This window comes from Pogoniulus pusillus, chromosome 19 (assembly GCF_015220805.1).
Source record: "Pogoniulus pusillus isolate bPogPus1 chromosome 19, bPogPus1.pri, whole genome shotgun sequence".
Taxonomy (NCBI): domain Eukaryota; kingdom Metazoa; phylum Chordata; class Aves; order Piciformes; family Lybiidae; genus Pogoniulus; species Pogoniulus pusillus.
This window is the reverse complement of record NC_087282.1, coordinates 6,364,748-6,387,248: the sequence shown is the minus strand read 5'-3', so window position 1 is coordinate 6,387,248 and position 22,501 is coordinate 6,364,748. Positions and strand designations below refer to the sequence as shown.

The following is a 22,501-nucleotide window of genomic DNA, read 5'->3' as shown; positions in this document are numbered from 1 at the left end:
GCTGTACAATATTCAGTGGATCCTGAAGGGATTCTACTATAAAACTGTACAATATTCAGTGGATCCTACAGGGCTCTGCTGTAAAACTATACAACATTCAGTAAATCCTGAAGGGATTCTGCTATAAGCCTCTTAAAGATATTTACATACAGCACATTCAAGCTAGAAATTAGCAAGCAGCACTGATAGTAGCTGGAACACCCCAGCCAGATGAGAAAGGACAACACTTTAGTCTAAGGAGATCTCTCTGCAAACTTCTCTCTTCCAAAGTGCAAGATATATACACACATAAATAGATACATACATACTAACCAGACCACCTATGTGAGACAAGAAGTATGGTACTCAACTTAGAGGTAGTCAGATTTGGAGAGGTTAAAGAAACCAAACTTATCCTTGTTGGCTTTGGAGTCACTCTCAGGACTGATTCCTTCACTGGATCAAAGTAAAGATTAACAACGCAAAATTCATCATCCCTCTGAGCCACCTTTTAAGTGGTTACAATCTGATTTTTACAGCAGAGAACTGAAGTCCACTCAAATTCTGGAGTCCTAAGTTTTGTTTCTCCCAACTTCTGATTCAGTGTTAAAATGAAGTGACAGGAGAAGATAAATTTTTTATCAGAGTTCCTTCAAGATGAGTAGGTTGAAAACATTTTACAGCATATAAATTATTTATCTATGTGCATGTGTAATATACAACACGTAGAGAGCCAGAAAGGACAGCCCCCACCCCCTCCATTTACACTTATCAATGGTGACCTGCTGGCTATCCTGCTCCAAGTGCTCAAATCATCAATAATCCATCAGTTGAGCACCAAGCTTCCCAGGTATTTTGGATTGACATCATAAATAATGTTAGCACAAAGTCTCTTCTGGAGGCTTCCTAATGAAAATGAAGTTCAGGAGGGTCAGTTTGGTCAGCCAATATACACACAGTGCAAGAGGGACCTGGGAGTGTCACAGTGCTCCAATCCAGTACATACACAGTCCCCCTGAAAAGTTCATCAGGTTGTTTCTCATTACCTACTGTAATGAGCAAGATAAAGCAGGTCAGGGATCAATACTGCTTATAAATGAAGCAGCATTGCTAGTTGCAGCTTTGAGAAGGAAAGTGGTGGTGCTGTTTTTTTTCCTCCCTTCAAAGCAAATATTCCCAACAGAAAAATGAGGATGATAAAAAAAACCATCTGAGCTCAGCAGCTTCAGACCAATTAGGTTCAGCAGATGGGGTTCAGTGTTAGTGAACCAAGCCAGCCCAAGCGGTTCAGGTCTTCACATCCCCAAAATGGGTATCAGTACAAGAATGCAGATGAGGGTAATTGCTCTGCTTCTGTCCTCTGAGTAAGGAAGAATTAGTGACACACTCCATTAAACTCCATCTTCCTGTTCCTCAGCTTTATCACGGGTGGCCTGGGACACACGATTGATGCTGCTTTCGATGAAGACCTTTAGGCCCTTTAAGCCTTGTGCATAAAGGTATTCCAGATACCAGTTCCACTTCTTTCCCTACAGAAAAAGAGTCAGATGGGCAGGACATTCTAGGAATCTGTAGCATATCTTTGTCACTTTCTTTAGCCAGTCTGAGAAGGTCTTCAAAGATTACCCTGCACAGATTGCCAGCATGTAGCTTACAGACATGCAGGGCCACCTTTTCTTCCCACATGTCCAAGCATTTCACTTCTGGGTTCCACATTCCTAGCCTGAGCATGACAAGCAGCACAAAAGGCCAATGGCAGCCTATGCTGCATCAGTGGACAGCAGCTGGAGAGGAGATTCTGCCACTTTGCTCTGATGAGACTTCACCTGGAGAACTGCATCCAGCTCTGGAATTCTCAACACAGAAATGACATGGACTTGGAGAGGGTCCAGAGGAGGGCCACAGAAGTGACCAAGGGGCTGGAACACCTCTGCTATGAGGACAGGCCAAGGGAGCTGGGAGTGTTCAACCTGGAGAAGACTGAGGGATCTAATAGCAGCCTGCCAGTACCTAAAGGGGACCTACAAGAAAGCTGCAGAGGGACTGTCTGCAAAGGCCTGCAGTGACAGGACAAGGGACAATGGTTTGAAATGAGAGAAGAGATAATCTGGATTGGATGTTAGGAACAAGTTCTTTAGCCTGAGGGTGGTGGAACACTACAACAGGTTGCTCAGGGATGTAGTTGAGGGTCCCATCTCTGAAGTAATTCAAGGTCAGACTCAATAACGCTCTGAATAACCTGATCTAGTGGAGGATGTCCCTAAAACAAGAAGTCTTACCTTAATTAAACTGAAGTTGAAGGTAGCATCATCTGGGAAAGCCTTAGGGAGAGGGGGGAAAAAATGAAACAGTCTCAAGTCAGATAAAAAACATGTCCAGAGTTGATGTGCCTGTGCTTTCTTCTAAGTCAGGAACTACAGGTGTGCAAAGAAACTTTTAATCATGCTTCAGAATGGACTTTCAGCACAAGACTGTGTCCTTCAAGTGGTGCTGTGGAAATCATCTTGGTCTGTTACCGCATTACTGGATAGCAACAGAGATACCTTTAACCATTGCCTTTCTACAGGGTAAAAGTTACCCCTTCAAAACACTGTCATTTCCAACAATGAGAAAGAGAGCAAGAGGAGAGACCCTCCTGACACTTAGGTTATTGAGGTGGAAGCCCCACGCCTGAAGGCCAGGCTGGATGTGGCTCTGAGCAACCTGATCGAGTGAAAAGTTTCCCTGCCCATGGCAGGGGGGTTGGAACTGGATGATCCTTGAGAGGTCTTCCAACCCTGGCAATTGTGAGCTTAGTCTGTGTTCTGTGCGTGCTGCAGAGCAGTGCCCTCTGGTGCTCAGCACTCAAGGGTTTAAGAAAAGACAGCACTGCAGCAAAAAAGCACTTTTCCTTGTCTTAGGACACATCTATCATAGCTGCTAAGCAAATTTGGGGGGTTGGGGCTTTTTTTGTTACAAAACTACAAAGAATAATTAGAAAACTTCAGAAAGGAAAATATAAAAGATGAAAAACTAATCCTGCTACAACAGGAGAATGGTCAAGAAGTTTCTATATAACAAGAATTAAAATACCCTTTTCTGGCAAAGACAAAGTGTGGGTGCAAGAGACAAGCTACTTAGATTCAGGACTTTTACATGATATAAAATGAAGGAAATTTTATGAAGTGCTCCTAATCAGCATTCCTTGCTTAAACTTTTAACCTGAGATTTCCCTTCATTCCAGAAGCCACACTCCCCTTCAGCCTGCCTGCGTTCCTCACATCAAAAGGCCATTTTTGTGCACCCCTTGCCCTGCAAAACCTGATCTCTTGAAGCAGCATGCAGATCTCAGAGCAGTAACAACTCAGGCAAGCTGCTCCCTCTACTATTCCATAGCTGCACTGAACACAACTCCTAGCAGAACCCACACAAGACTGCACCCTATTGCTGCACCTGAAGTAACTACTTTTCTTTCTCTGATAACCCATTCACAAAAGCTTCTGCAAGAGTGCACTGTGCCCACCTGTACAGAGTTTAACTCCATATTTCTTGTCTTTCTGGACTTTAAATGTTTAGGACACATTCCATATTTTGTAGAGCAGGATGAACTATTGGGAAGCTTTTCCTGACTGATTTTTCATTACTCAACTATCTTAGTGACCATAAGCACAAATTCCCATCTAAAATGTACTTTTATGCTAACAAAGACTGCTCCACTGATCTGACAAACACAGAATCCCACACCAGCTTCTGAAAGATCTGTCTCCTGAGAGGCACTTCTCCAGAGGAGCTGTCAAAACAGAACATCTGACACTGCCAGAGGCCCAGATGTTGGTCTGCAACCATTACCTGCTGCAGGAATTGGACAGCATAGCCAATCATGGCTGGGTGGTAGACAATGTTAAAGCTGGTTTTGAACTCCTGCACTGCAGTTTCCTTCAGCAGTTCATCATCCATATGAAGACCCTGAGGATGAGTATCCTTCTGGAACACGTTGGATGTCCACAGACAACCTACCATGGCTATTACATACTGGTTGTACTCTTTGTATGTCTGGCTACTGATCTTGAACTGCAGGATTTCCTGAGGGGTAAGAAAATCAAATCATTAAAACCATCCTCAAAGCTGCTGGATGTGCTCCTTCCAGTCCTTAAAAGAATGCCATCAGAAGCCCTTCCCTCCATTCAACCCAACTCCTCACTAAGGTCTGTTCCAGCACATAGCAGATTTACCCCCAGTACCTTTTTACTCAGCTCATTTTCTTTTGCAGCCACCAAGTTGGTTCGATATCTGAAAAGGAAAAAAGAAACAAACAAGAGATCAAGTGAGAGACCTCTGATTTTTTTCTACCTAACAAAGCTAAAAAAAGCTGGAGGAATGCATTGGAAAAAAAAAATATTTCCTCCATGGGAGAGATCCAAACTTATCAGTGAAAAACAAGATGAAAAAGAATTCAAAGGGGCTTTATTACTTAGCACAGCTCCATCCTTTCCAGGAAGACTGGGGGACACTCAATAATAATATTCATTTCTTGAGTGTTTGAGACATGACTGATTTGCCAGGGACAGGCACTCTCAAAGGCAACATGTCAGAACTGACATGCAGCCTTAAAATCAGCAAAACATGCAGTGCATTTCTGAGGGAGACTTTCATTCACTAAGCAGGGAAACAGAAGCCACTGGAAGTAACACAACTTGACAGTTGTTCTATATAATAAGCATTAGCTCCTCTTATTTCCCAGAGACCATCCTGTCACTTTAATTACCCTGCAGACTCCTCAGAGAAAAAGCCACATGGAGAGCCCTGCGCCAGCTGTCAGCAGTTGGCTACTCTTCTTCTCAAATGCAACCACTGGAACTAACAAGGCCAAGAACAGCAGCCATGATGGTGGATCCTGCAGAGAGCTAAACAGTGTTGTCTTTTGACCTGCAGGCACACAACATTCCCTCCTCTCACAGAGTCTGGAGGTGGCAGAAGTGCTTCCTAGTCAGCACTCAACAGTATTTTTAAGGAAAACTCTAGTGGTCAAAGGACACAAACAAGGATCTCTGCTGTGAGGACAGGCTGAGGGAACTGGGGGTGTTCAGCCTGAAGGCTCTGGGGAGACCCAATAGTAGCCTTGCAGTACCTGAAGGGGGTCTACAAGCAGGCTGCAAAGGGACTGTTGCCTGCAATGATAAGATGAGGGGCAGCGCTGCGAAATGAGGGAGGGGTAGGTCTAGGTTGGATATTAGAAACAAGTTCTTTAGCATGAAGGTGGTAGAACAGTGGAACAAGGTGTCCAGGGAGGTACTCAAGGCACCGTCCCTGCAAATATTCAGGCTCAACAGGGCGCTGGGCAACCTGATCTAGATGACCTTTGGAGGTCCCTTCCAACCTAAACCATTCTAGAAGTTGTATAGTTAACTGCTATTCATTCCAGCTGGCTGACTTAAGTTCTCTCAAAACAATATGGGAACTCCTTCCTCTGCATATCAAAGACATGTAAGTGACACAGGAAAGAGGTCAGAATCCTGCTGTTTTGGGTAACAGACTGAAAACAGAGAGTATGAACCACAACTATAAAATCCTGCACCGTGAAAAACAGACACACCTGAAACGTTCACTTTTGCTTTGCATGGTAAGAGAAAACAGATTTCAGACTTTACACCGAAGCAATTTCATTTCCAAACGACTGAAAGGGGAGACAAGGAGTCCCTACAGCCCACACGATTTGTAGTACCTGTACATAATGTAGCAGAGCTTATTCAAGCTGACAGGACTCATGCTGAGAAGCGCGGGGTAGAAAACTCCAGCAGGAGGCAATATCAACAAAGGCAGATTGTACCTCAGGTACATGTCACACACCTGCATAAACCAAGCAAATCCAGGCAGATTACTACTGCCATTAACAAACCCTGAAGCATCTGAGAGCTAAACAGAGCATGATAGTGCAATTTCAGTCAGCTCTATCAACTTCACCTAGGAGGGAAGATCAGGGTGAAGCAATTCCATTTGTTTCCTTTGCACTGAGGCATATTCATCAGTTCATGTCTCAGTGTCTGCTTAAAACAGTGAGGTATATACCACCTTGTTTTGACACAGTGAATCAATTCTACCCAGATCCCTGTACAAAAGCAGCAGTCATTTTTTTTTCTGAAGCCAGGTAACAGATAACCCTGCCAGAGGGGACATGGTACTTGATTTGATGGGCACCAGTGCAAGCAAGCTCAATATTGGAGGCAACCTGGGCTGCAGCAATTGCACAGTGGTGAAGATCACAGTCCTGAGGGACACATCAGGCAAAGAGTGAAGTCAGGACACTACATTTTAGCAAAGCAAACTTGCAGCTCTCCAAGGAATTAGTCAATAGGATCCCCAGGGAAACTAATCTCGTGGACAAAGAAGCAGAACAGAGCTGACAGACCTAGAAGGACATTTCCCATTGAGTGCAAGAGTTCTCAATCCCCAGGTGGAAGAAAACAGGCAAGAAAAGGAAGAGACCAGCATAGCTGAGTGGAGACCTGCTGGTCAAAATAAAGGACTGAAGGAAATGCACAAGCAGTGGAAGCAGGGACAGGTATCCTGAGAGCAATATAGAGACACTGTGTAGGGCTGAATCAAAAAAAGACAAGAAGGGCTTCTAGAAACATGTCAATCAGAAAAGGAAGGTTAAAGACCCCCGATGAGCAAGAATGGCAAGCTAGTAAAAACACACAAGGAGAAAACTGAGGTAGTTAGCAGCAATTTTGCCTCCATCTTCACAGGATACCTCTCTCCTCACACCTCCCAAGTTGATGGATCTCAAAATGAGAATCAGGGAATATTTAAGCAGAAAAATCAGGATATGTTGTTTGAAATGGAAACCAACTCTTTTGTTCTGTAAATCTGAATTAAAAAACACGTTATGCTGCAGGGTTACTTTCCCTTCCACAGTTCACCTCTGGCTTTAGTCTGCTCTGGTAAGACTTCACCTGCAGCACTGTGTCCAGCTCTGGAGGCCTCAACACAGGAAGGAAAAGGACCTGATGAGGCTAGTCCAGAGGAGGACCATGAAAATGATCAGGGGGCTGAGGCACCTCTGCTATGAGGACAGGCTGAGGGAGCTGGGAGCATTCAGCCTGGATTAGAGAAGGCTCTGGGGAGACCTAATAGTAGCCTGTCAGTACCTGAAGGGAGCTACAAGAAGGCTGAAGAGGGGCTGTTTGCAAAGGCCTGCAATGACAGGCTGAGTGGCAAAGGTTTGAAATTAGACAAGAGAAGATTTAAACTGGATGTTACAAACAAGTTATTTACCATGAAGGTGGTGTAACACTGCAACAGATTGCCCAGGGAAGTAGCTGAGGCCCCACCCCTGGAGCTATTCAAGGTCAGGCACAACAGGGCTCTGGGCAACCTGATCTAGTGGAGGATGCCCCTGTTCAATGCAGGGATGTTAGACTAGGTAACCTTAGGAGGTCCCCTCCAACCCCAACCATTCTATGAGTCTATGACTTAAGAGCAACCCCTTTCAGGCAGTATTTATTTCTGGCTGTGGATGCAAGAGCTGCCACTTGTAGATGGAATAATAATTTGGAATGTTCCTTAACCACAAAGTTCTGTAGAATACAGTGAGGAAAGTGTTCTCAAGCTTCAAAATCACAAAAAAAGTAATGCAAACAGCCTTAGAGCAGTGGGAGTTTTGAAAGACAAAATAAATGGCATACATACGGTCTCATAGAAATTCAGGATGAAGTACAGCAAGAAGGAAGAGTTGTTCTCCAAACACAGTGCAACTGTAGAAATCCTTCCAACAAAGTGGACCAGCTCAGCCACCACGTTCACCAGTCCAGAGAGAGTGGTATTCCTGCAGCAATGACAGGGTGCAACCTCAGCAGAATCATAGAACCAACCAGGTCAGAAGAGACCTCCAAGATCATCCAGTCCAACCTAGCGCCCAGCCCTATCCAATTAACTAGACCATGGCACTAAGTTGGGTTGGAAAGGACCTCCATCTAGTCCAACCCCCTGCACTCAGCAGGGACATCCTCCACTGGAACAAGTTGATCAGAGTGGTGTTGAGCCTGACCTTGAGAATCTCCGGGGATGGGGCCTTAATCTCTCTGGGTAACCTGTTGCAGTGCTCCATCCAGCCTTTCCTTGAACATCTCCAGGGATGGAGACTCCACCACCTTCCTGGGCAGCCCATTCCCATGCCAATCACTCTCTGACAACAACTTCCTCCTAACATCCAGCCTAGACCTCTCCTGCCACAGCTTGAGACTGTGTCCCCTTCTTCTGTTGCTGGTTGCCTAGAAGAGACCAACCCCACCTGGCTACAGCTTCCCTTCAGGTAGTTGCAGACAGCAACGAGGTCTGCCCTGAGCATCCTCTGCTGCAGGCTCCACACCCCCAGCTCTTTCAGCCTCTCCTCACAGGGCTGTACTCCAGGCCCCTCACCAGCTTCATTGGCCTCCTCTGGACACCTACCAGTACCTCAACATCTCTCCTGAATTGAGAGGCCCAGAACTGGACATGGTACTCAAGGGTATAGACAGCTCTTTGCAAACAGCAAAAAGGAAAAGTGACTTAAAAACGAATATATATTGAAGTTCATATATCCAAATGTCCATCTGCCCCATCAAGCGTTCAGCAACATACATTTGCTCTTCAGCAGGCCCAGTGAAGTATTGTTATCACATTATTGCAAACATTTCTGTACCATGAGGGTGGTGGAGCACTGCAACAGGTTACCCAGGGAGGTAGCTGAGGCCCCATCCCTTTAGATGCTCAAGGACAGGCTCAACACATCTCTGAGCAATTTGTTCTAGTGGAGGATGTCCCTGCTGAATGCAGTGGGTTGGACTAGATGGAGGTCCCTTCTAACCCAAGCCACTTTATGATTCTGTGATGACACAGCTGTCACTGCTACAAGGGTTTTGACTTCTGGACATTGCCATTTTCAGTGGCAATAGAAACACTTTTAAAGACCGAGAAAGAAGAGGATTGATAAAGCAGCTTACAATAGAGCAGATACATTGCAATAGAGCAGATACATTACAGAGTTATTAACTTCCTAGCCAGTCATGTTAAGTAACAGGGCTGGAATGCTTAAATACTCTAATGAACAATGCACAGAACACTGCATTGCATTTATCTCAGCCAAAACTTACAAAGAATGGACTGGAGATGCAGGCTCTGACTCTGGCTGGAACAAGCGGCAGTTTAACCAGTTCTGCAGCAGCTCTTTCAGGCTCTCAAAAACACTGCACTGTAAGGGGCAAAAAGAAAACAGGTTGGTGGCAATTTAAAGAAATGAACAATACTGAGCAAAATGTTGTCATGAGAATTGACATGTGCAGAAGGAAGTTTCTCCAGATGTCAAAGTGCCTGTTCTATTCAACTGAAGGTGTGTGTTAAATAGCTGGTCATGGAGAATGCAAGTCTCAAATACTGAGTTAAAATGGCAATAAAACAAATCAGCTGTTTTCTGGTTCTTATTTCCAATGCTCCAGATAGAAGAGATTTTCTTTTTGGACTGGAACCAAAGACACTCAAACTCTCATAGTTTTGTAAGTATATATTTTATCCACATTTGGGCACAGGCTTCCCCAAAAGAAGTTCCCTATAGAAATCCTCCAGGTGTTAGCAATATCAACCAGAAGTAAACAGCCACTGGACTCAACTTACCTTAAAATAAAGTGATGATGTGTAAAAGAGCTGTGCCAGGGGATCATAGAGCTGTGACTTCACTTCTGAAACACAAAAAAGGCATTGTGATACCTGTGCACAAATTTTAACCCTCGAGGTCAGACACTGTCTAGCCTCACCCAAAAGACCTGCAGCACATACCAGGGAAGCTGCTGATGGGGATCCAACTAAGAAGTCTGAGGACTTGTGATTGGCAGCAGGCACCATCCCAGAGAGGAAGGCTCCTGTACACGAACTCCTCACAGGAAGTAAATCCCTCCTACAAAGCAGAAAGTGAACATTCAACAACTCATCTCATATGCCTGTACATTTCATTCTCACTTCACCCTTGAGAAAAGCATCAGCTTGAACCTTCTTCCTGTCATATAATTCACCAGGATAGTTAAGCTATCGTGCTCAGATTATCTTTTCTGCAGCAAACAAGGCCACCTCCAGAATATTGCCTTGCTGTACGAGTATGGATGTTTATTACTTGAAACAGTGTCACTTCTCAGAGACACTACTGGAAACAGGCAAGTCCCAGAAGTACTTTATAAGAGACTTTATGAAACTCTGTGCTTCCACAAAGTAGGCTCTTACCTGCAAGAAACATTCTGTCTTGTAGACAGTTTCTAGGAAGATCTTGAACTCGTCTTCATTTTGGTGGTTATCAGCCACACACCAGGGGCATTCTAAGGACAGAAGACTATTTGAATATGAACCCAGCAAGAATAAACACAATCAATTAGAAAAAACAGCTACTGGAGAAGAACTGATTTTTCTAACTATAACTCTGAATGGCAAAGTACCACTATAGAGAAGTGAAAAGCCTCAAACATCCTTTGCTTCACTAACATGCAAGGTAACCCTAAATACCTACCTTCCTGAAGAGCCTGGCTCAACCAAAAGTGAAGCCTCAGATGAACAGATTCATCTTTGATGATACTCATGTAGTGAAGCAATAAAGGATTTGTTAGCACTGAAGCCATCTGGGAAGGAAACTGCAAGAGAAAAAGTATCAGCAAATTACCAGATAACCTCATCACATGAGTGGCCCAATCCTTTCACCAGCACCAAGACCATCTCCAAGACTCATTCATCCTACTCAGATAGGACTAGATGCTCTGTTAGAACGGGGTAGCCCACAAACAGGACATAGATCTCTCACAACAGTGAGCAGAAACTCACCTCCAGACAGTGGATATTTTGTAGAAGCTGAGAAAAAGTCCGCAGCTGCTCCACTGGAAAAGACTGACTTGGAGTGTACAAGTCAGCATTATTTACCTTGCTCTCTTCTAAATTCACTTTGTTTGTACTACTTGCAGGTACAAGCAGGTGAGCATTCCATTTCTGTACAAAAAACATGAGCAAACAACAATGACTCTGCTTCCAATGCAATCAAGAGCACTTGTTATCGATGTTCCCATAAAGACCTTGATTGCAAAAAAGGGTCTCCAGGTTTTCATTACAATAGGGATGCTGTGTTTCTGGATAGCAGCTCCACCCTTCCTGACTCCCATTATTTGCCAATATGCATCGTAAAAACAGCTGCTTGGCCCTGTCTGGGGTCTGCCTTAGGCCTATAACTTACCCTTTTTCGTGACTGAGGTTGAGCTGTGCCTAAAACCAGTGGCTGGTGTACTGGAAAGTTTCTTTGCCTCACAGTGTTGATTGCTGCTTTCCATGGGCCCTCTGAATTCTTGAAGAAATTCTGAAAGCATGAATCAGACATCAGTGCAAGATGCCAAACTAAGACAAACTGACAGAAAGACTAGTTTCTGTTCTGATCTCACCACAGGGGTGTATGCACACTCTCTTCTCTGTGTGTGACTTTCACAGCACAGAACTCTCACTTTTCATCAGGTCTTTTCAACTGCAGTTCAACAGTTGTAGAATCATAGAACTGTTTGGGTTGGAAGGGATTGCCACCCATCATCTAGTCCACTCACCCCTGTTCAGCCTGGAGAAGAGAAGGCTCTGGGAAGACCTTACAGCAGCCTTCCAGTACCTGAAGAAGTCTACAAGAAAGCTGGGGAGGAGCTTTTTACAAGAGCTTGTAGCAACAGGACAAGAGGGGATGGGTTGAAGCTTGAAGAGGGTAGGTTTAGACTGGCAATTAGGAAGTAATTATTTCCAGTGAGGGTGGTGAGACACTGGCACAGGTTGCCCAGGGAGGTTGTGGATGTCTTCCCACTGCTGGTATTCAAGGCCAGGCTGAATGGAGCTCTGAGGAATCTGGTCTAGTGGAAGGTGTCCCTGCCCACAGCAGAAGAATTGAAACTAGGTGGCCTTCAAGGTCCCTTCTAACCTAAACTATTCTATGAATAGTCTCACAAGTAGAGGTTCCAAATAGATTAAGTCTAATTCCTTACCTTGATTTTCCCAGGAAGAGTTATGGTCACCAGTTCAGGACAGAAGAGTTTGTAAAGTGACAGTAGAGCCTGTAGATGACACTGCATTCCCTGTCAAATACCAGAATAAGAGGAACAAATATGTGGGATATGCTTTTAGATTAGCAACTGAATAAGGTTTTCCAGAAGCTAAAACCCCAGAGTGATTACTGAAAGCTTTCTTAAGTTACACATCAGCAAATAATCACAGATGAAAAAAGAAAACCACAACTGAAAAAGAACAGAAAAACTGTTCATGAAACACCTTAGGAAGGGGACTGAAGGAGGAGCTTATTGTAGTCATAACTCAATTAAAAGGAATTTAACAACTAAAACTCTGAACAATGACATCATCTGCTCTCTAAATGCTAAAAAATAGCTACAAGTTTTTTCTTACAGAAAAAATGAAAGAACTTTTACAATTGTATATGTCTCATTTTTGAGTTCACTTGGAAAATATTAATATAATATTAAAGCTGGTAAGAGGGAAAAAATGAAGCTGCCCTTTGCTTCAGAGTTTTTGCCACACCTTGCCTTAAAACCTACAGCATGTGCTCACAAAATACAAATGACATTTAGGGATACACATTTGAGACAGACAAAGCAAGAACCTGCAATTCTAAGCCTAACCCTGTCCTGAGACATCAACCACTCTTCCACCCTGCAAGGACCAGTCTCAAACTGCATTTATAGCCACTGTTTAAACTCTACAAGCTTTGAAATCAACTCACCATTTTTGCTTGGAGGTCAAGCAGTCTCTTAACCCGAAAAGGCTTGACTGGAAACACAATCAAGAGCACAATGCATTAAAAAACACCTATTCTATCAGATATTTAAGCAAAAAGGCAACAACACTTTAACAGCAAAGTCATGGCAAAGCAAACAGAACCACTCTTGTTTGTGGAGGAGTTTCCACTTTGCAATGCCACACAGATCAAGCTGAACTACCACTCATATTTCCTTGCCTTGAAAGCAGTAAATAAGGTAGCCATTGTGTTACCTTCAACAGAAAAGGCAGTGCCAGCAAAAAGAAACAAAATGGTCTGAATGGAATACAATTGGACAGACTCACCATTTTCTTTTGTGGTCAGCAGGTAGAGCAGGTGGCAGACATAGGAACACTGCAAAGAAAAGGCAGCAATGAACTATCTTGCCAGTGTAGGCTGCACTAAAACAACACAGAGACTTCACAAGTCTCTGTTCACAAGGTTCCATGTGAACAGAAGGAAAAGCTTTTTCACTGTGAGGGTAACAGAGTCCTGGAACAGGCTGCCCAGAGAGGTTGTAGAGTCTTCTCCTATGGAAAAATTCAAAACCTGCCTGGATGCATTCCTGTGTGACCTACTCTAGGTGCTCCTGCTCTGACAGGAGGTTTGGACTGGATGATCTTTCAAGGTCCCTTCCAACTCCTAATGTTCTGGGATACTGTAATGTTAATCTAAACCCATTTAAAACTTGACAAGAAATATAACTGAACTTTTGGAACACTAAAAAGTCTGAACTACATAATACTATGAACTGAAATTGTGAATATTCTATCTACCATTATTGCCAAGTTCATCTTATTATTAACTGAATCCAAACACCTCAATATTCCACCACTTGGATTTCACAGTTGCCATTTAGCCAAAAATCTCCTGGTTGCTTGTTCTCATTTAAGCTACATTTCAAGTCAATTAAGTAGAACAGCATTTGGAGCTTCTCACCTTTAAATAAGTAATGCTCTAAAAGGGTTTGTTTCAGTTTTGCCCAAGGTATACAAGGCAGGTTCTCCCCAGGAGGGGAAACTACACCTGCTGATGTCTGACATCTAAGGCAATCTAAGAGGCTGCAGCATCATAGTGAGTCTTGGGAATTTAGACAAAAGATATTGTCACTCTGTGTGATGCAAAATAAATCCTGGAAACATGTTTAAATATCTAGGCCACAGCATCCAAACTAAAACAATCAAACAGTACTTCCCTGTTTAAGCTAAATCTTCCAGCAACCTTAGAGTGCAAAATAAAGCAGAACAAAATGAACTGCAACCATCAGGAACTGTCTCTTTGGATTAATATACACACTGTTAATGAATATTTAAGCTGCTCTTACCATCTTCTCATCTTGCAGTAAGTAAAAGAAGACACAGTACAGGGCACGAAGTTGTTCCTTGCGATCAATGAAGTCAAACATTGTGATCAGCCATCTTATAAAAAGCAGCTGCAGAAAGGGAAAAAGCCATTTTAGAGGAAGTGATGGGCAACAGAAAGGCAGACCAGTCACACATGCCACTCTCAAGGACAGCTACAGATGGACAGTAAAGGGATAATTCATCTGTGGAAAAAACTCTGTGAAGGGCACCAGCTGCCCTAACTGCCATATCAGAATGGAAAAAGCTCAGTTCTGAATGCATGCTAATGTTCAGATAGGATCTGAGAGTCCCATGCTGCAAGACAGACATTGAGGTGCTGGACTGAGCCCAGAGAACTCTTTGGTCTAGAGTCCTGTGAGGAGTAGCTGAAAGAACTGAGGCTGTTTAGTCTGGAGGAAAGGAGGCTCAGGGTAGACCTCATTGTTCTCTACAACTACCTGAAAGGAGCTTGGAGCTAGGCAGCTGTCAGTCTCTTCTCTCAGAGAGTGAGAGGACAAGAAGAAATGGCTTCACGTTGCACCAGGAGAGGATTAAATTGGATATTAGGAAAAACATTTGTCAAACACCGGAACAAGCTGCCCAAGGAGACAGTTGAGTCACTCTTCCTGGAGGTGTTTAGCATAGATGTGGCACTTAGGAACACCATTTAGTGGTAGACTTATCCTTGCCAGGTTAATGGGTGGACTTGATACTAAAAGCCTTTTCAAAATTAAACAATTCTATGATGTAAACCTTTGAGCAGACTACATGTAGGTGCTTTGCTAACATTAAGTCACGTTGCCAAGGCCCACAGAACCTTGCTGAAGCTGATCAAGAACAGTAATATACAGAAACATCACTGGAGAAAGCATCCCTAAGGAATTCAGACACACAAGAGAACCAGGAACTGTGCAAATTTCAACTCACACTTCAAAGGTATCCCTTGATTCCTACTGCTGTTCCAACAATGAGTCTGCCAATCTTTCTAAATGGCAAGATCTTATTTAAGATCCTTGTATAGAAATGCTCCAGGATAATTGCTTCCTGAAAACAATCTTTCCTCATCATTTCTGTGCAGCAACAATAATGACTGCAAATATTTATGAAGTTACCTGGACGTTGCTTGAGCATTTGCTGACACAGAGCCAAGATATAGATGAAACTACAGAATCTTCTGGTATTACTGAGGCTGGAACCAGGCTCTTCAGTAAACGAGTGTTCACTGTATCAGCTGGAAAACAAACAGTTAAAATATGATGCTTCTGTAACAGATCCCTTGATATGGTTTTGCAGTTTAAGTCAAAATTCCCTCTAGACAAGACTTTTCAGAACTTCACTGCTTAAGTTAACAGCACACAGAAGTCTAGTATGGATGGGCTTATGGATACCTCAAAAAAATCATTTTAAACTGGAAAGAAGCATTTCTGATAAGTGTAAGGTCCTCCACCTAGGCCAGGGCAATCCTAGATATCAATCCATGCTGCAGGACAACGAAATTGAGAGCAGCCCTACAGAAAAAGGCTTGGGGACACTGGTGGATGAGAAGCTGGACATGAGCCAACAGCGTGCACCCACAGCCCAGAAGGGCAATGGCATCCTAGGCTGCATCAAAAGCAGCATAGCCAGGAGACAGAGGGGATTCTGACACTTCGCTGTGCTCTGGCAAGACCTCACCTGGAGTAATGCATCCAGCTCATGGACCTGATGGAGCGTGGCCAGAGGAGGGCCATGAAGATGATCAGGGAGCTGAAGCATCTACAAGGACAGACTGAGGGAGCTGGAGTTGTTCAGCCTGGAGAAGAGAAGGCTCCTGGAAAACCTAATAGAAGCCTTCTGGTACCTGAAGGGGGCTACAAGAAGGCTGCAGAGGGACTGTTTGCAAAGGCCTGCAGTGACAGGATGAGGGAAAATGGTTTGAAAGGAGAGAAGAGATAATCTGGATTGGATGCTAGGAACAAGTTCTTCATGAAGGTGGCAGAACACTATAACAGGTTGCCCAGGGAGGTAGTTAAGGCTCCATCCCTGGATCTATTCAAGTTTAGTCTCACCAAGGCTCTGAGCAGCCTGCTCTAGTGAAGTATGTTTCTGCTGGCTGCATGGTGGTTGGACTGGATGACCTTTGGAGGTCCCTTCCCACCCAAAGCACTCTATGATTCTATGACTCCAGGCTGGCAAGACAACCAAAAGCAACATTAAACAACCAAATTTCTTCAGCCAAAGAGTACAGTACTGTCAGCCAAACACCAGCAGGTTACTGTTCTGGAGATCAGGTGGCAATTTGATATCAAGAGCACTAAACTACTTGCACAGTGAGAAAGGAACTCTGTATCCTCCTCGTGGGTTAGAGGGTTGGACTACATGATCTTTGAGGTCTCTTCCAACCAGATACAGTCTGTGAAAGTTTGGTTTGGGGTTCTTTGGGTTTTTTTTCCCCATTACTGTTTCATTATTTAGCAGACTAAATGCATTTATACTTTCTATTCTTTAAGAAAGCAGCATGAGGGCTGCACTGGCTCTGCTGTATTGATTAGTAGGATGTTGGGTGGGTTTTAATGTTACTAAGTTTCAGTAATACAACTATGTCAGTTTCTTCAGTTGTTTTGATCTTGGGGAAAAGAAACCTACACAAACAGTTACAAAATGAAGATACAATGGTTGCTAAGGTCACATTTTAAGCCTTTTAGAGAACTACAATTACAAAGAAAGGAAATAAGCTTTTCAACAAATATATTTGTAAGAAACCATAATATTTTTCTGGCTGTATGTCCTCTCATAGCAAGAACTGAGGTTAATTTTAGGATGAAGTCAGAAATTACACTGAATTATGCCACAGAGGTTAACTTTACCCTAAAATACCTAACAAAGCAGTCAGCATAAACTCATTATCTCAAGCAGGTTTGATTAGAGGGGAAAAGAGTCATTCACAGAAGACACAATGGCAGTGTGTAAACATTTTACCAAGTTTGCCACTGAGTGCCACGTTTAGCAATACATTAAATCCTTCAGGGGGTAACCCTCTTTGCTGAGCAATGCTTTCCACAGCAGCCAAGTGCTTCTGTAGATCAGGATTGCTTCTCAGTGAAACACGGTCTGGAACTAGGGGGAAAGAAAACAACAACCAACATTAGAAATACAAGAATGAAACAACTTCTGAACTGAAAATTAGCTCTTTTAAACTTCTCTGAACTACCCCAAACATATTCCTTTCTGTTGGTTCCTTTACATGGTAACAGAAAGGGAGGGGAAAAAACCTTTTAAGACATTACAAAGCTTAGGTATAAATGAAAGAAAATAGCAGGTAGAATGAGATTTATACTTATTTTTTCTATGCCAGGCAGTTAACCTTAAAACAGCTTTTACCTTTCTCAAAGTAGCTCAAAGCTTGCTCAAGGGAGTCTTGCTCACTGTCATTTTTTGGACTATCAGGAGATTGATGACTTTTTTCAGCATTAGTTGCCCCTCCTTTTCTCCAAGCAGAGAGATCAGTTTGACTTTTATGAACTGGCAGAGGCTGCTTCGGGGTCTTAGAACTTCGTCTTCGATGCATCTTTTGAAACTCCCAGCTGAGAGTGGAAAATGTTATTTATTTGTCATGGGGGGTCCAATCCTTCATTATGAAGAGGCAAAAAATCCAGAGCAATCACCGACAGATGAAGAACGTCAGAATTGGTTCCTTGCAAGAAAAGAAAAGTGTTTGTCAGGTGCATGAACTGTACTTAGAACCATAGAATTGTCAGGGCTGGGACCTCAAAGATCATCTAGCTCCAGCCCCCCTGCCATGGGCAGGGACACCCTGTATTTTCATTACAAAGATTTGTGATGGTTTGGGTGTTACCTGCCCCCTCCCTCCACTTAAAAAAAAAATCACCCAGACTAGACTCAGCCAAGCTGGGAATTAGAATGAAGCTTCATATTTACAGCTTAGCACAATATCCAAGCAGACATTTACAATCTATACAGCTAGATACAGAAATAGACAAGTAATACAGAAACACAGCAGCCCTCCCAGAAACCAGAGTCCCCAGGAGGGGCTCTCAACCACTCTTCCAACTTCTTTCCACCCCTCTACCTTACCCCAGACTTTGCCCTACATTCAAGGTGATTTTGGAACTTAGAAGGATTAGTCACAGAGACAGCAGTTAGAGAGAGAGAGAAGTGCATGTAGCCAGTGCCCAAGAGCAACTCTCTTATCTATATTTATGTTCTTATACATCTCAGCAAGCCTATGAGTGAAGCAGACATCACCATTGCTTCCTGGTCACAGCCTATAATCTAATTCCTCTCACCAAAATACCCTAGCTAGCTTCAAGCTAGCATAAGACTGTAGACAGACCCTGCATAACATCAAAGAGTAACTTTACAGCCACCCCCCAAAGACCACACAACATGCTCAGAAGGTGCACAGACAGCAGTTTATCAAAGCCTCCATTCTTTCTTTTGTTAAAGCAAGAGCACAAAAAAGTCACCAGTAAAAATTAACAAAAAACTATTTTCAATTGAAAAATCCTGGTAAAACTGTACCTAGGATCTTGATCTAACATTAACAGAAGCACAAATTAGCAGAACAGAACCAACAACTTCCTTCTGAGTTTATTTTGTCCACCTTCAGCTTCATTACTTGTATTGTGTATGCCAATGTAAGCAAGCAAGAGGCTATGACTGACTGCAAGGCAGTGCACAGGTATTAGAGGATCATAGAATGGTCTTGCTTGGAAGGGACCTTCAAAGGTCATCCAGTCCAACCCCCCTGCAGTAAGCAGTGACATCCTCTGCTAGAGCAGGTTGCTTAGAGTCATGTCCTGCCTGACCTTGAATAGTGCCAGGGATGAAGCCTCAAATGCCTCCCGGGGCAACCTATGCCAGTGTTTCACCACCCTCATGGCAAAGAACATGAAGGTTCCTAACGTCCAACCTCCATCTACTCTTCTCCAGTTTAAAACCACTACAAAATTAATTTTACAAAGGAATAGATCTTTCTGTAACCTACCTAGGAGCTAGGATTGAAAAGAAATGTACCTTATGTATTTTTATAGGCTAGCAGGGGCGTAGGATACTGGAGGGCTGCTCTAAGGTGTCCCCAGAACCTTCTGTTCTCCAGGCTGAAGAGCCCAAACTGCCTCAGCCCTGTGCCTATAGGGGAGGTACCCCAGCCCTCTGATTACCTTTGTGCCCTCCTCTGGGCCCATTCCATCAGTTCAGTGTCCCTTTTATGCTGAGGGTACCAGAACTGGCCACGGTGCTGCAGGTGGGGTCTCACCAGAGCAGAGGAGCAGAATTACCCCTCTCATCCTGCTGGTTACACTTCTATTGATACAGCCTAGCACACAGCTGCTTTCTGGGCTGCAAGTGACTGTTGCCAGCTCTTGTTGATTTTTTTCCAACACCTGATACCCCCCCAGGTCCTTCTCCTCAAGCCTCTCCTCTCCCAGCCTGTACTGATGCTTGGTATTGCCCCAATCCAGCTGCAGGACCTCACACTTAGCCTTGTTGAGCTTTGTGAGTTCGGCTTAGGCTCACCTCTCAAGCTTGTCTATGTCCCTCTGGATGGTATTTCTTCCCTCCAACGTGCCAGCTGGACCACAAAGCTTGGTGTGATCCACAAAGCTGCCAAGGGTGCCTCACTGCCACTGTCCATATCACTGACAAAGATGATAAACAGCATCGCTCCCAGCACTGACCCCTGAGGGATGCCACTTAGAATCATAGAATCAACCAGGCTGGAAGAGACCTCCAAGCTCATCCAGGCCAACCTAGCACCCAGCCCTGTCCAATCAACTAGACCATGGCACTAAGTGCCTCAGCCAGGCTTGTTTTGAGCATCTCCAAGGATGGCATCTCCACCACCTCCCTGAGGAGCCCATTCCAGTCGCTGGACACTGAACTATTGCACTCTCTGAGTACAGTCACGCAGCCAATTCCTTATCCAGCCAGGGGTTCACCCCTCAAGTCCATACTTTCCCGATGTGGTGACCGGGATGTCATGCAAAACACTATCAAACACCGTACACAAGTCCAGATAGATCGCATCCCCGAAGTACAACACCCCCCGAAGTACAACACCCCCCGAAGTACAACACCCCCCGAAGTACAACACCCCCCGAAGTACAACACCCCCCGAAGTACAACAGCTTTCTGATTCCTTTGCACCTGCTCTACCCGGCTCTCCTCGTTTCGTTGTGCAGGAGTTCGGAGAGAAGAGCTTTAAAAGGGAAGGCAGCGACCGTAAAGCAGCCCTAACAAACAGGCTGGAACACAGGCGCTTGCTAGGAGCCAGCCCACCGCTGCACAGCTCTTCAGCATCAGGCACTTCCACAGGGATATCCGGCACGACCCCCCCTTCCCCTCCGCCCCAACCCACGCACGCACACCCTTCTCCCCACAGCGGCTCCCACCTGCCTGCCCAACGCTGCGAGAGGCCCTGCGGGGAGGAGAGATGAGAAGGCCTTCCCGGCCCGGTCCAGCCGCACCGCTGCGCTCAGGCACTTCGGCTCCGGAACCGCAAGAACGCCAGCAAGGACCCCGCGCCTCAGGGGGAGAAGCTGCCCTCGGAGGACCCAGTGCCGAAGGCGCCGCCTCCTCCTCCGCCGCAGCCCGGCCGCAGCCACCGCCACCAGCGCCGCTCTTAACCGCTCCGCAGTTCAAACCTGGGCGCCGCCGCCCGCGCGTGCGCAGCTCGCCACCGGGCGGGGCCGCACCGCCCCCGCGCATGCGCAGCCGCAGGCTGTGGGTAGCTGGGGCCGGGGCGCGTCCGGCGCACGGAAGTCTCGGCTGGCCTGGGGGGGTGCAGCGGCGGCGGCGGCCGACGCGGCGGGGCTTAGGAGGGTGGGAGCTGGGTGAGGCCAGTGGTTGGTGGTGGTGCGTTTCATCCCTCCGTTAACCGAGGGGCTGGCCTGCCCGAGCATGGGCTGCGGTGCTCCCGAGCCCTCGCAGCTGGCGGCGCTTCGGGGGCGATCTCCCGCAGCGAGCTGCGGCTGGCAAAAGGCTGCCTCTGGAAGAAGCCAGTCATGGCCACCCCTGGTGGGATGAGGCTGACGGAGTTAAGGGACGGGCTTGGAGATGAAAGGAAAGCGCAGGGAGATAAAAGATGGGAAGAGTAAATTAGCATCGCGGTGCTACAAACGGGCTGGGATAGTTCTCATCGCCTCTTGACGCGCAAAGGTGACTGGCAGCTTCCGAAAATAGTTTGCTCATGCCGAGAGGGGCAATGCTGGAGGTCAACGCAATATAGATAAATAGGGGATTCTTGTTACTGGGCTCCGAGAAAAGGCTTGGCTGCCTCTGTCATGAAGAACACGTAGCCACTGCTGCGGATCAGCAGCTCGGGGTGGGTGTTAGGAGGAAGATCTTGCCGGAGAGAGTGATTGGCATTGGAATGGGCTGCCCGGGGAGGTGGTGGAGTCGCTGTCCTTGGAGGTGTTCAAGCAAAGCCTGGATGAAGCACTTAGTGCCGTGGTCTGGTTGTTTGGACAGGGCTGGGTGCTAGGTTGCACTGGATTGAGCTTGGAGCTCTCTTCCAGCCTGGTTGATTCTATGATTCATTCTTGCAAGTGTGAAAAGAGAGGAACAGCTTTCAAAATTTCACTTCCAGCCTGAAAGTTTTTTCAGGGATGCTATTCAAAAACAATTTTACATCTATCATTCCTTTGGCATCTGCACAGTTCTCATCACAAAAGACAACCACTCGTTTCCAGAGTTCGCTGAGATGTACACGTTGAAGGGGCTGCTGGCCAAAAAAGGTTGCAGCTGTGAGCTCTTTGTGTAGAAATAAAAGACCATGGGGTTTGAGGTGATGGCATTTATTTGGTTTTGAATTAAAATATGATTAAACTCCAATCAGAGTGTGGCAAATGAAGCATTTTTTTTTTCAGGATGTAAAGCAAATTCTGTATCATTTGGGATGAGCTCGAGATAGTTTGCAAAGATTGTCTTAACAGCATTGGCTATCTATTTTTTCCACTCAGAGTGCACATTTGATAAGAGCCAATTAGTCTTTGGGGGGCTCTAGGAGGATGCTTCTGCAGCAATTATGTATTCAGCATATAGCCATCTGTATCAGCAGCAAACTTTAGCATAAGAGAACTGGATACATTGCATATGGACATCCATCATTTTTTTATAGAGGTAATACTGACATTTTACTGGAGTTTTAATAGCTTTTCTTGCTGCCACATTGTCATGAGGCAGAAATTCAGCTAAGGCTGTTTCCTGAAAACATCCAAATGTCTTTTAAATGCCTGTGCTTATTAATGTATAGCCCAGCAGTGTCCAGATGGATTTCATCCTTGCCATTCTCTGAAACTCCCCAGTGAGATTTTGCCTGTGTTTTGAGCACAGGAAAACTGCTTTCAGGTGTGTCTCTCAAAAAAATAAAAGAAAATCTCTTTCTGTTGATACA

General features: G+C 45.0%; 1 protein-coding gene across 1 annotated transcript; it reads right to left on the bottom strand.

Moving 5' to 3' along the window:
* Positions 1 to 1,230: 1,230 nt before the first annotated feature.
* On the bottom strand, positions 1,231 to 20,686 carry CENPI (centromere protein I). Its single transcript, XM_064159065.1, has 21 exons — positions 20,499 to 20,686; positions 17,467 to 17,779; positions 17,065 to 17,202; positions 15,219 to 15,337; positions 14,088 to 14,195; positions 13,069 to 13,117; positions 12,728 to 12,774; positions 11,979 to 12,068; positions 11,198 to 11,317; positions 10,795 to 10,956; positions 10,487 to 10,607; positions 10,207 to 10,298; positions 9,769 to 9,886; positions 9,607 to 9,671; positions 9,090 to 9,187; positions 7,648 to 7,783; positions 5,681 to 5,805; positions 4,200 to 4,248; positions 3,808 to 4,041; positions 2,259 to 2,300; positions 1,231 to 1,508 (listed from the first exon to the last, which is right to left on the bottom strand). Exons 2-21 carry the CDS (start codon positions 17,651 to 17,653, stop codon positions 1,371 to 1,373), a joined length of 2,238 nt encoding a protein of 745 aa, XP_064015135.1. The 5' UTR covers positions 17,654 to 17,779; positions 20,499 to 20,686; the 3' UTR covers positions 1,231 to 1,370.
* Positions 20,687 to 22,501: the final 1,815 nt, after the last annotated feature.

Excerpts from the sequence above, each read along its gene's own strand:
- CENPI (XM_064159065.1), bottom strand. The coding sequence starts at position 17,653 with ATGCATCGAAGACGAAGTTCTAAGACCCCGAAGCAGCCTCTGCCAGTT. Across the intron at positions 9,887-10,206 it reads AGACAGAATGTTTCTTGCAG|GAGGGATTTACTTCCTGTGA; the intron begins GTAAGAGCCTAC and ends TCTGCTTTGTAG. Across the intron at positions 9,672-9,768 it reads CCCCATCAGCAGCTTCCCTG|AAGTGAAGTCACAGCTCTAT; the intron begins GTATGTGCTGCA and ends TTTGTGTTTCAG.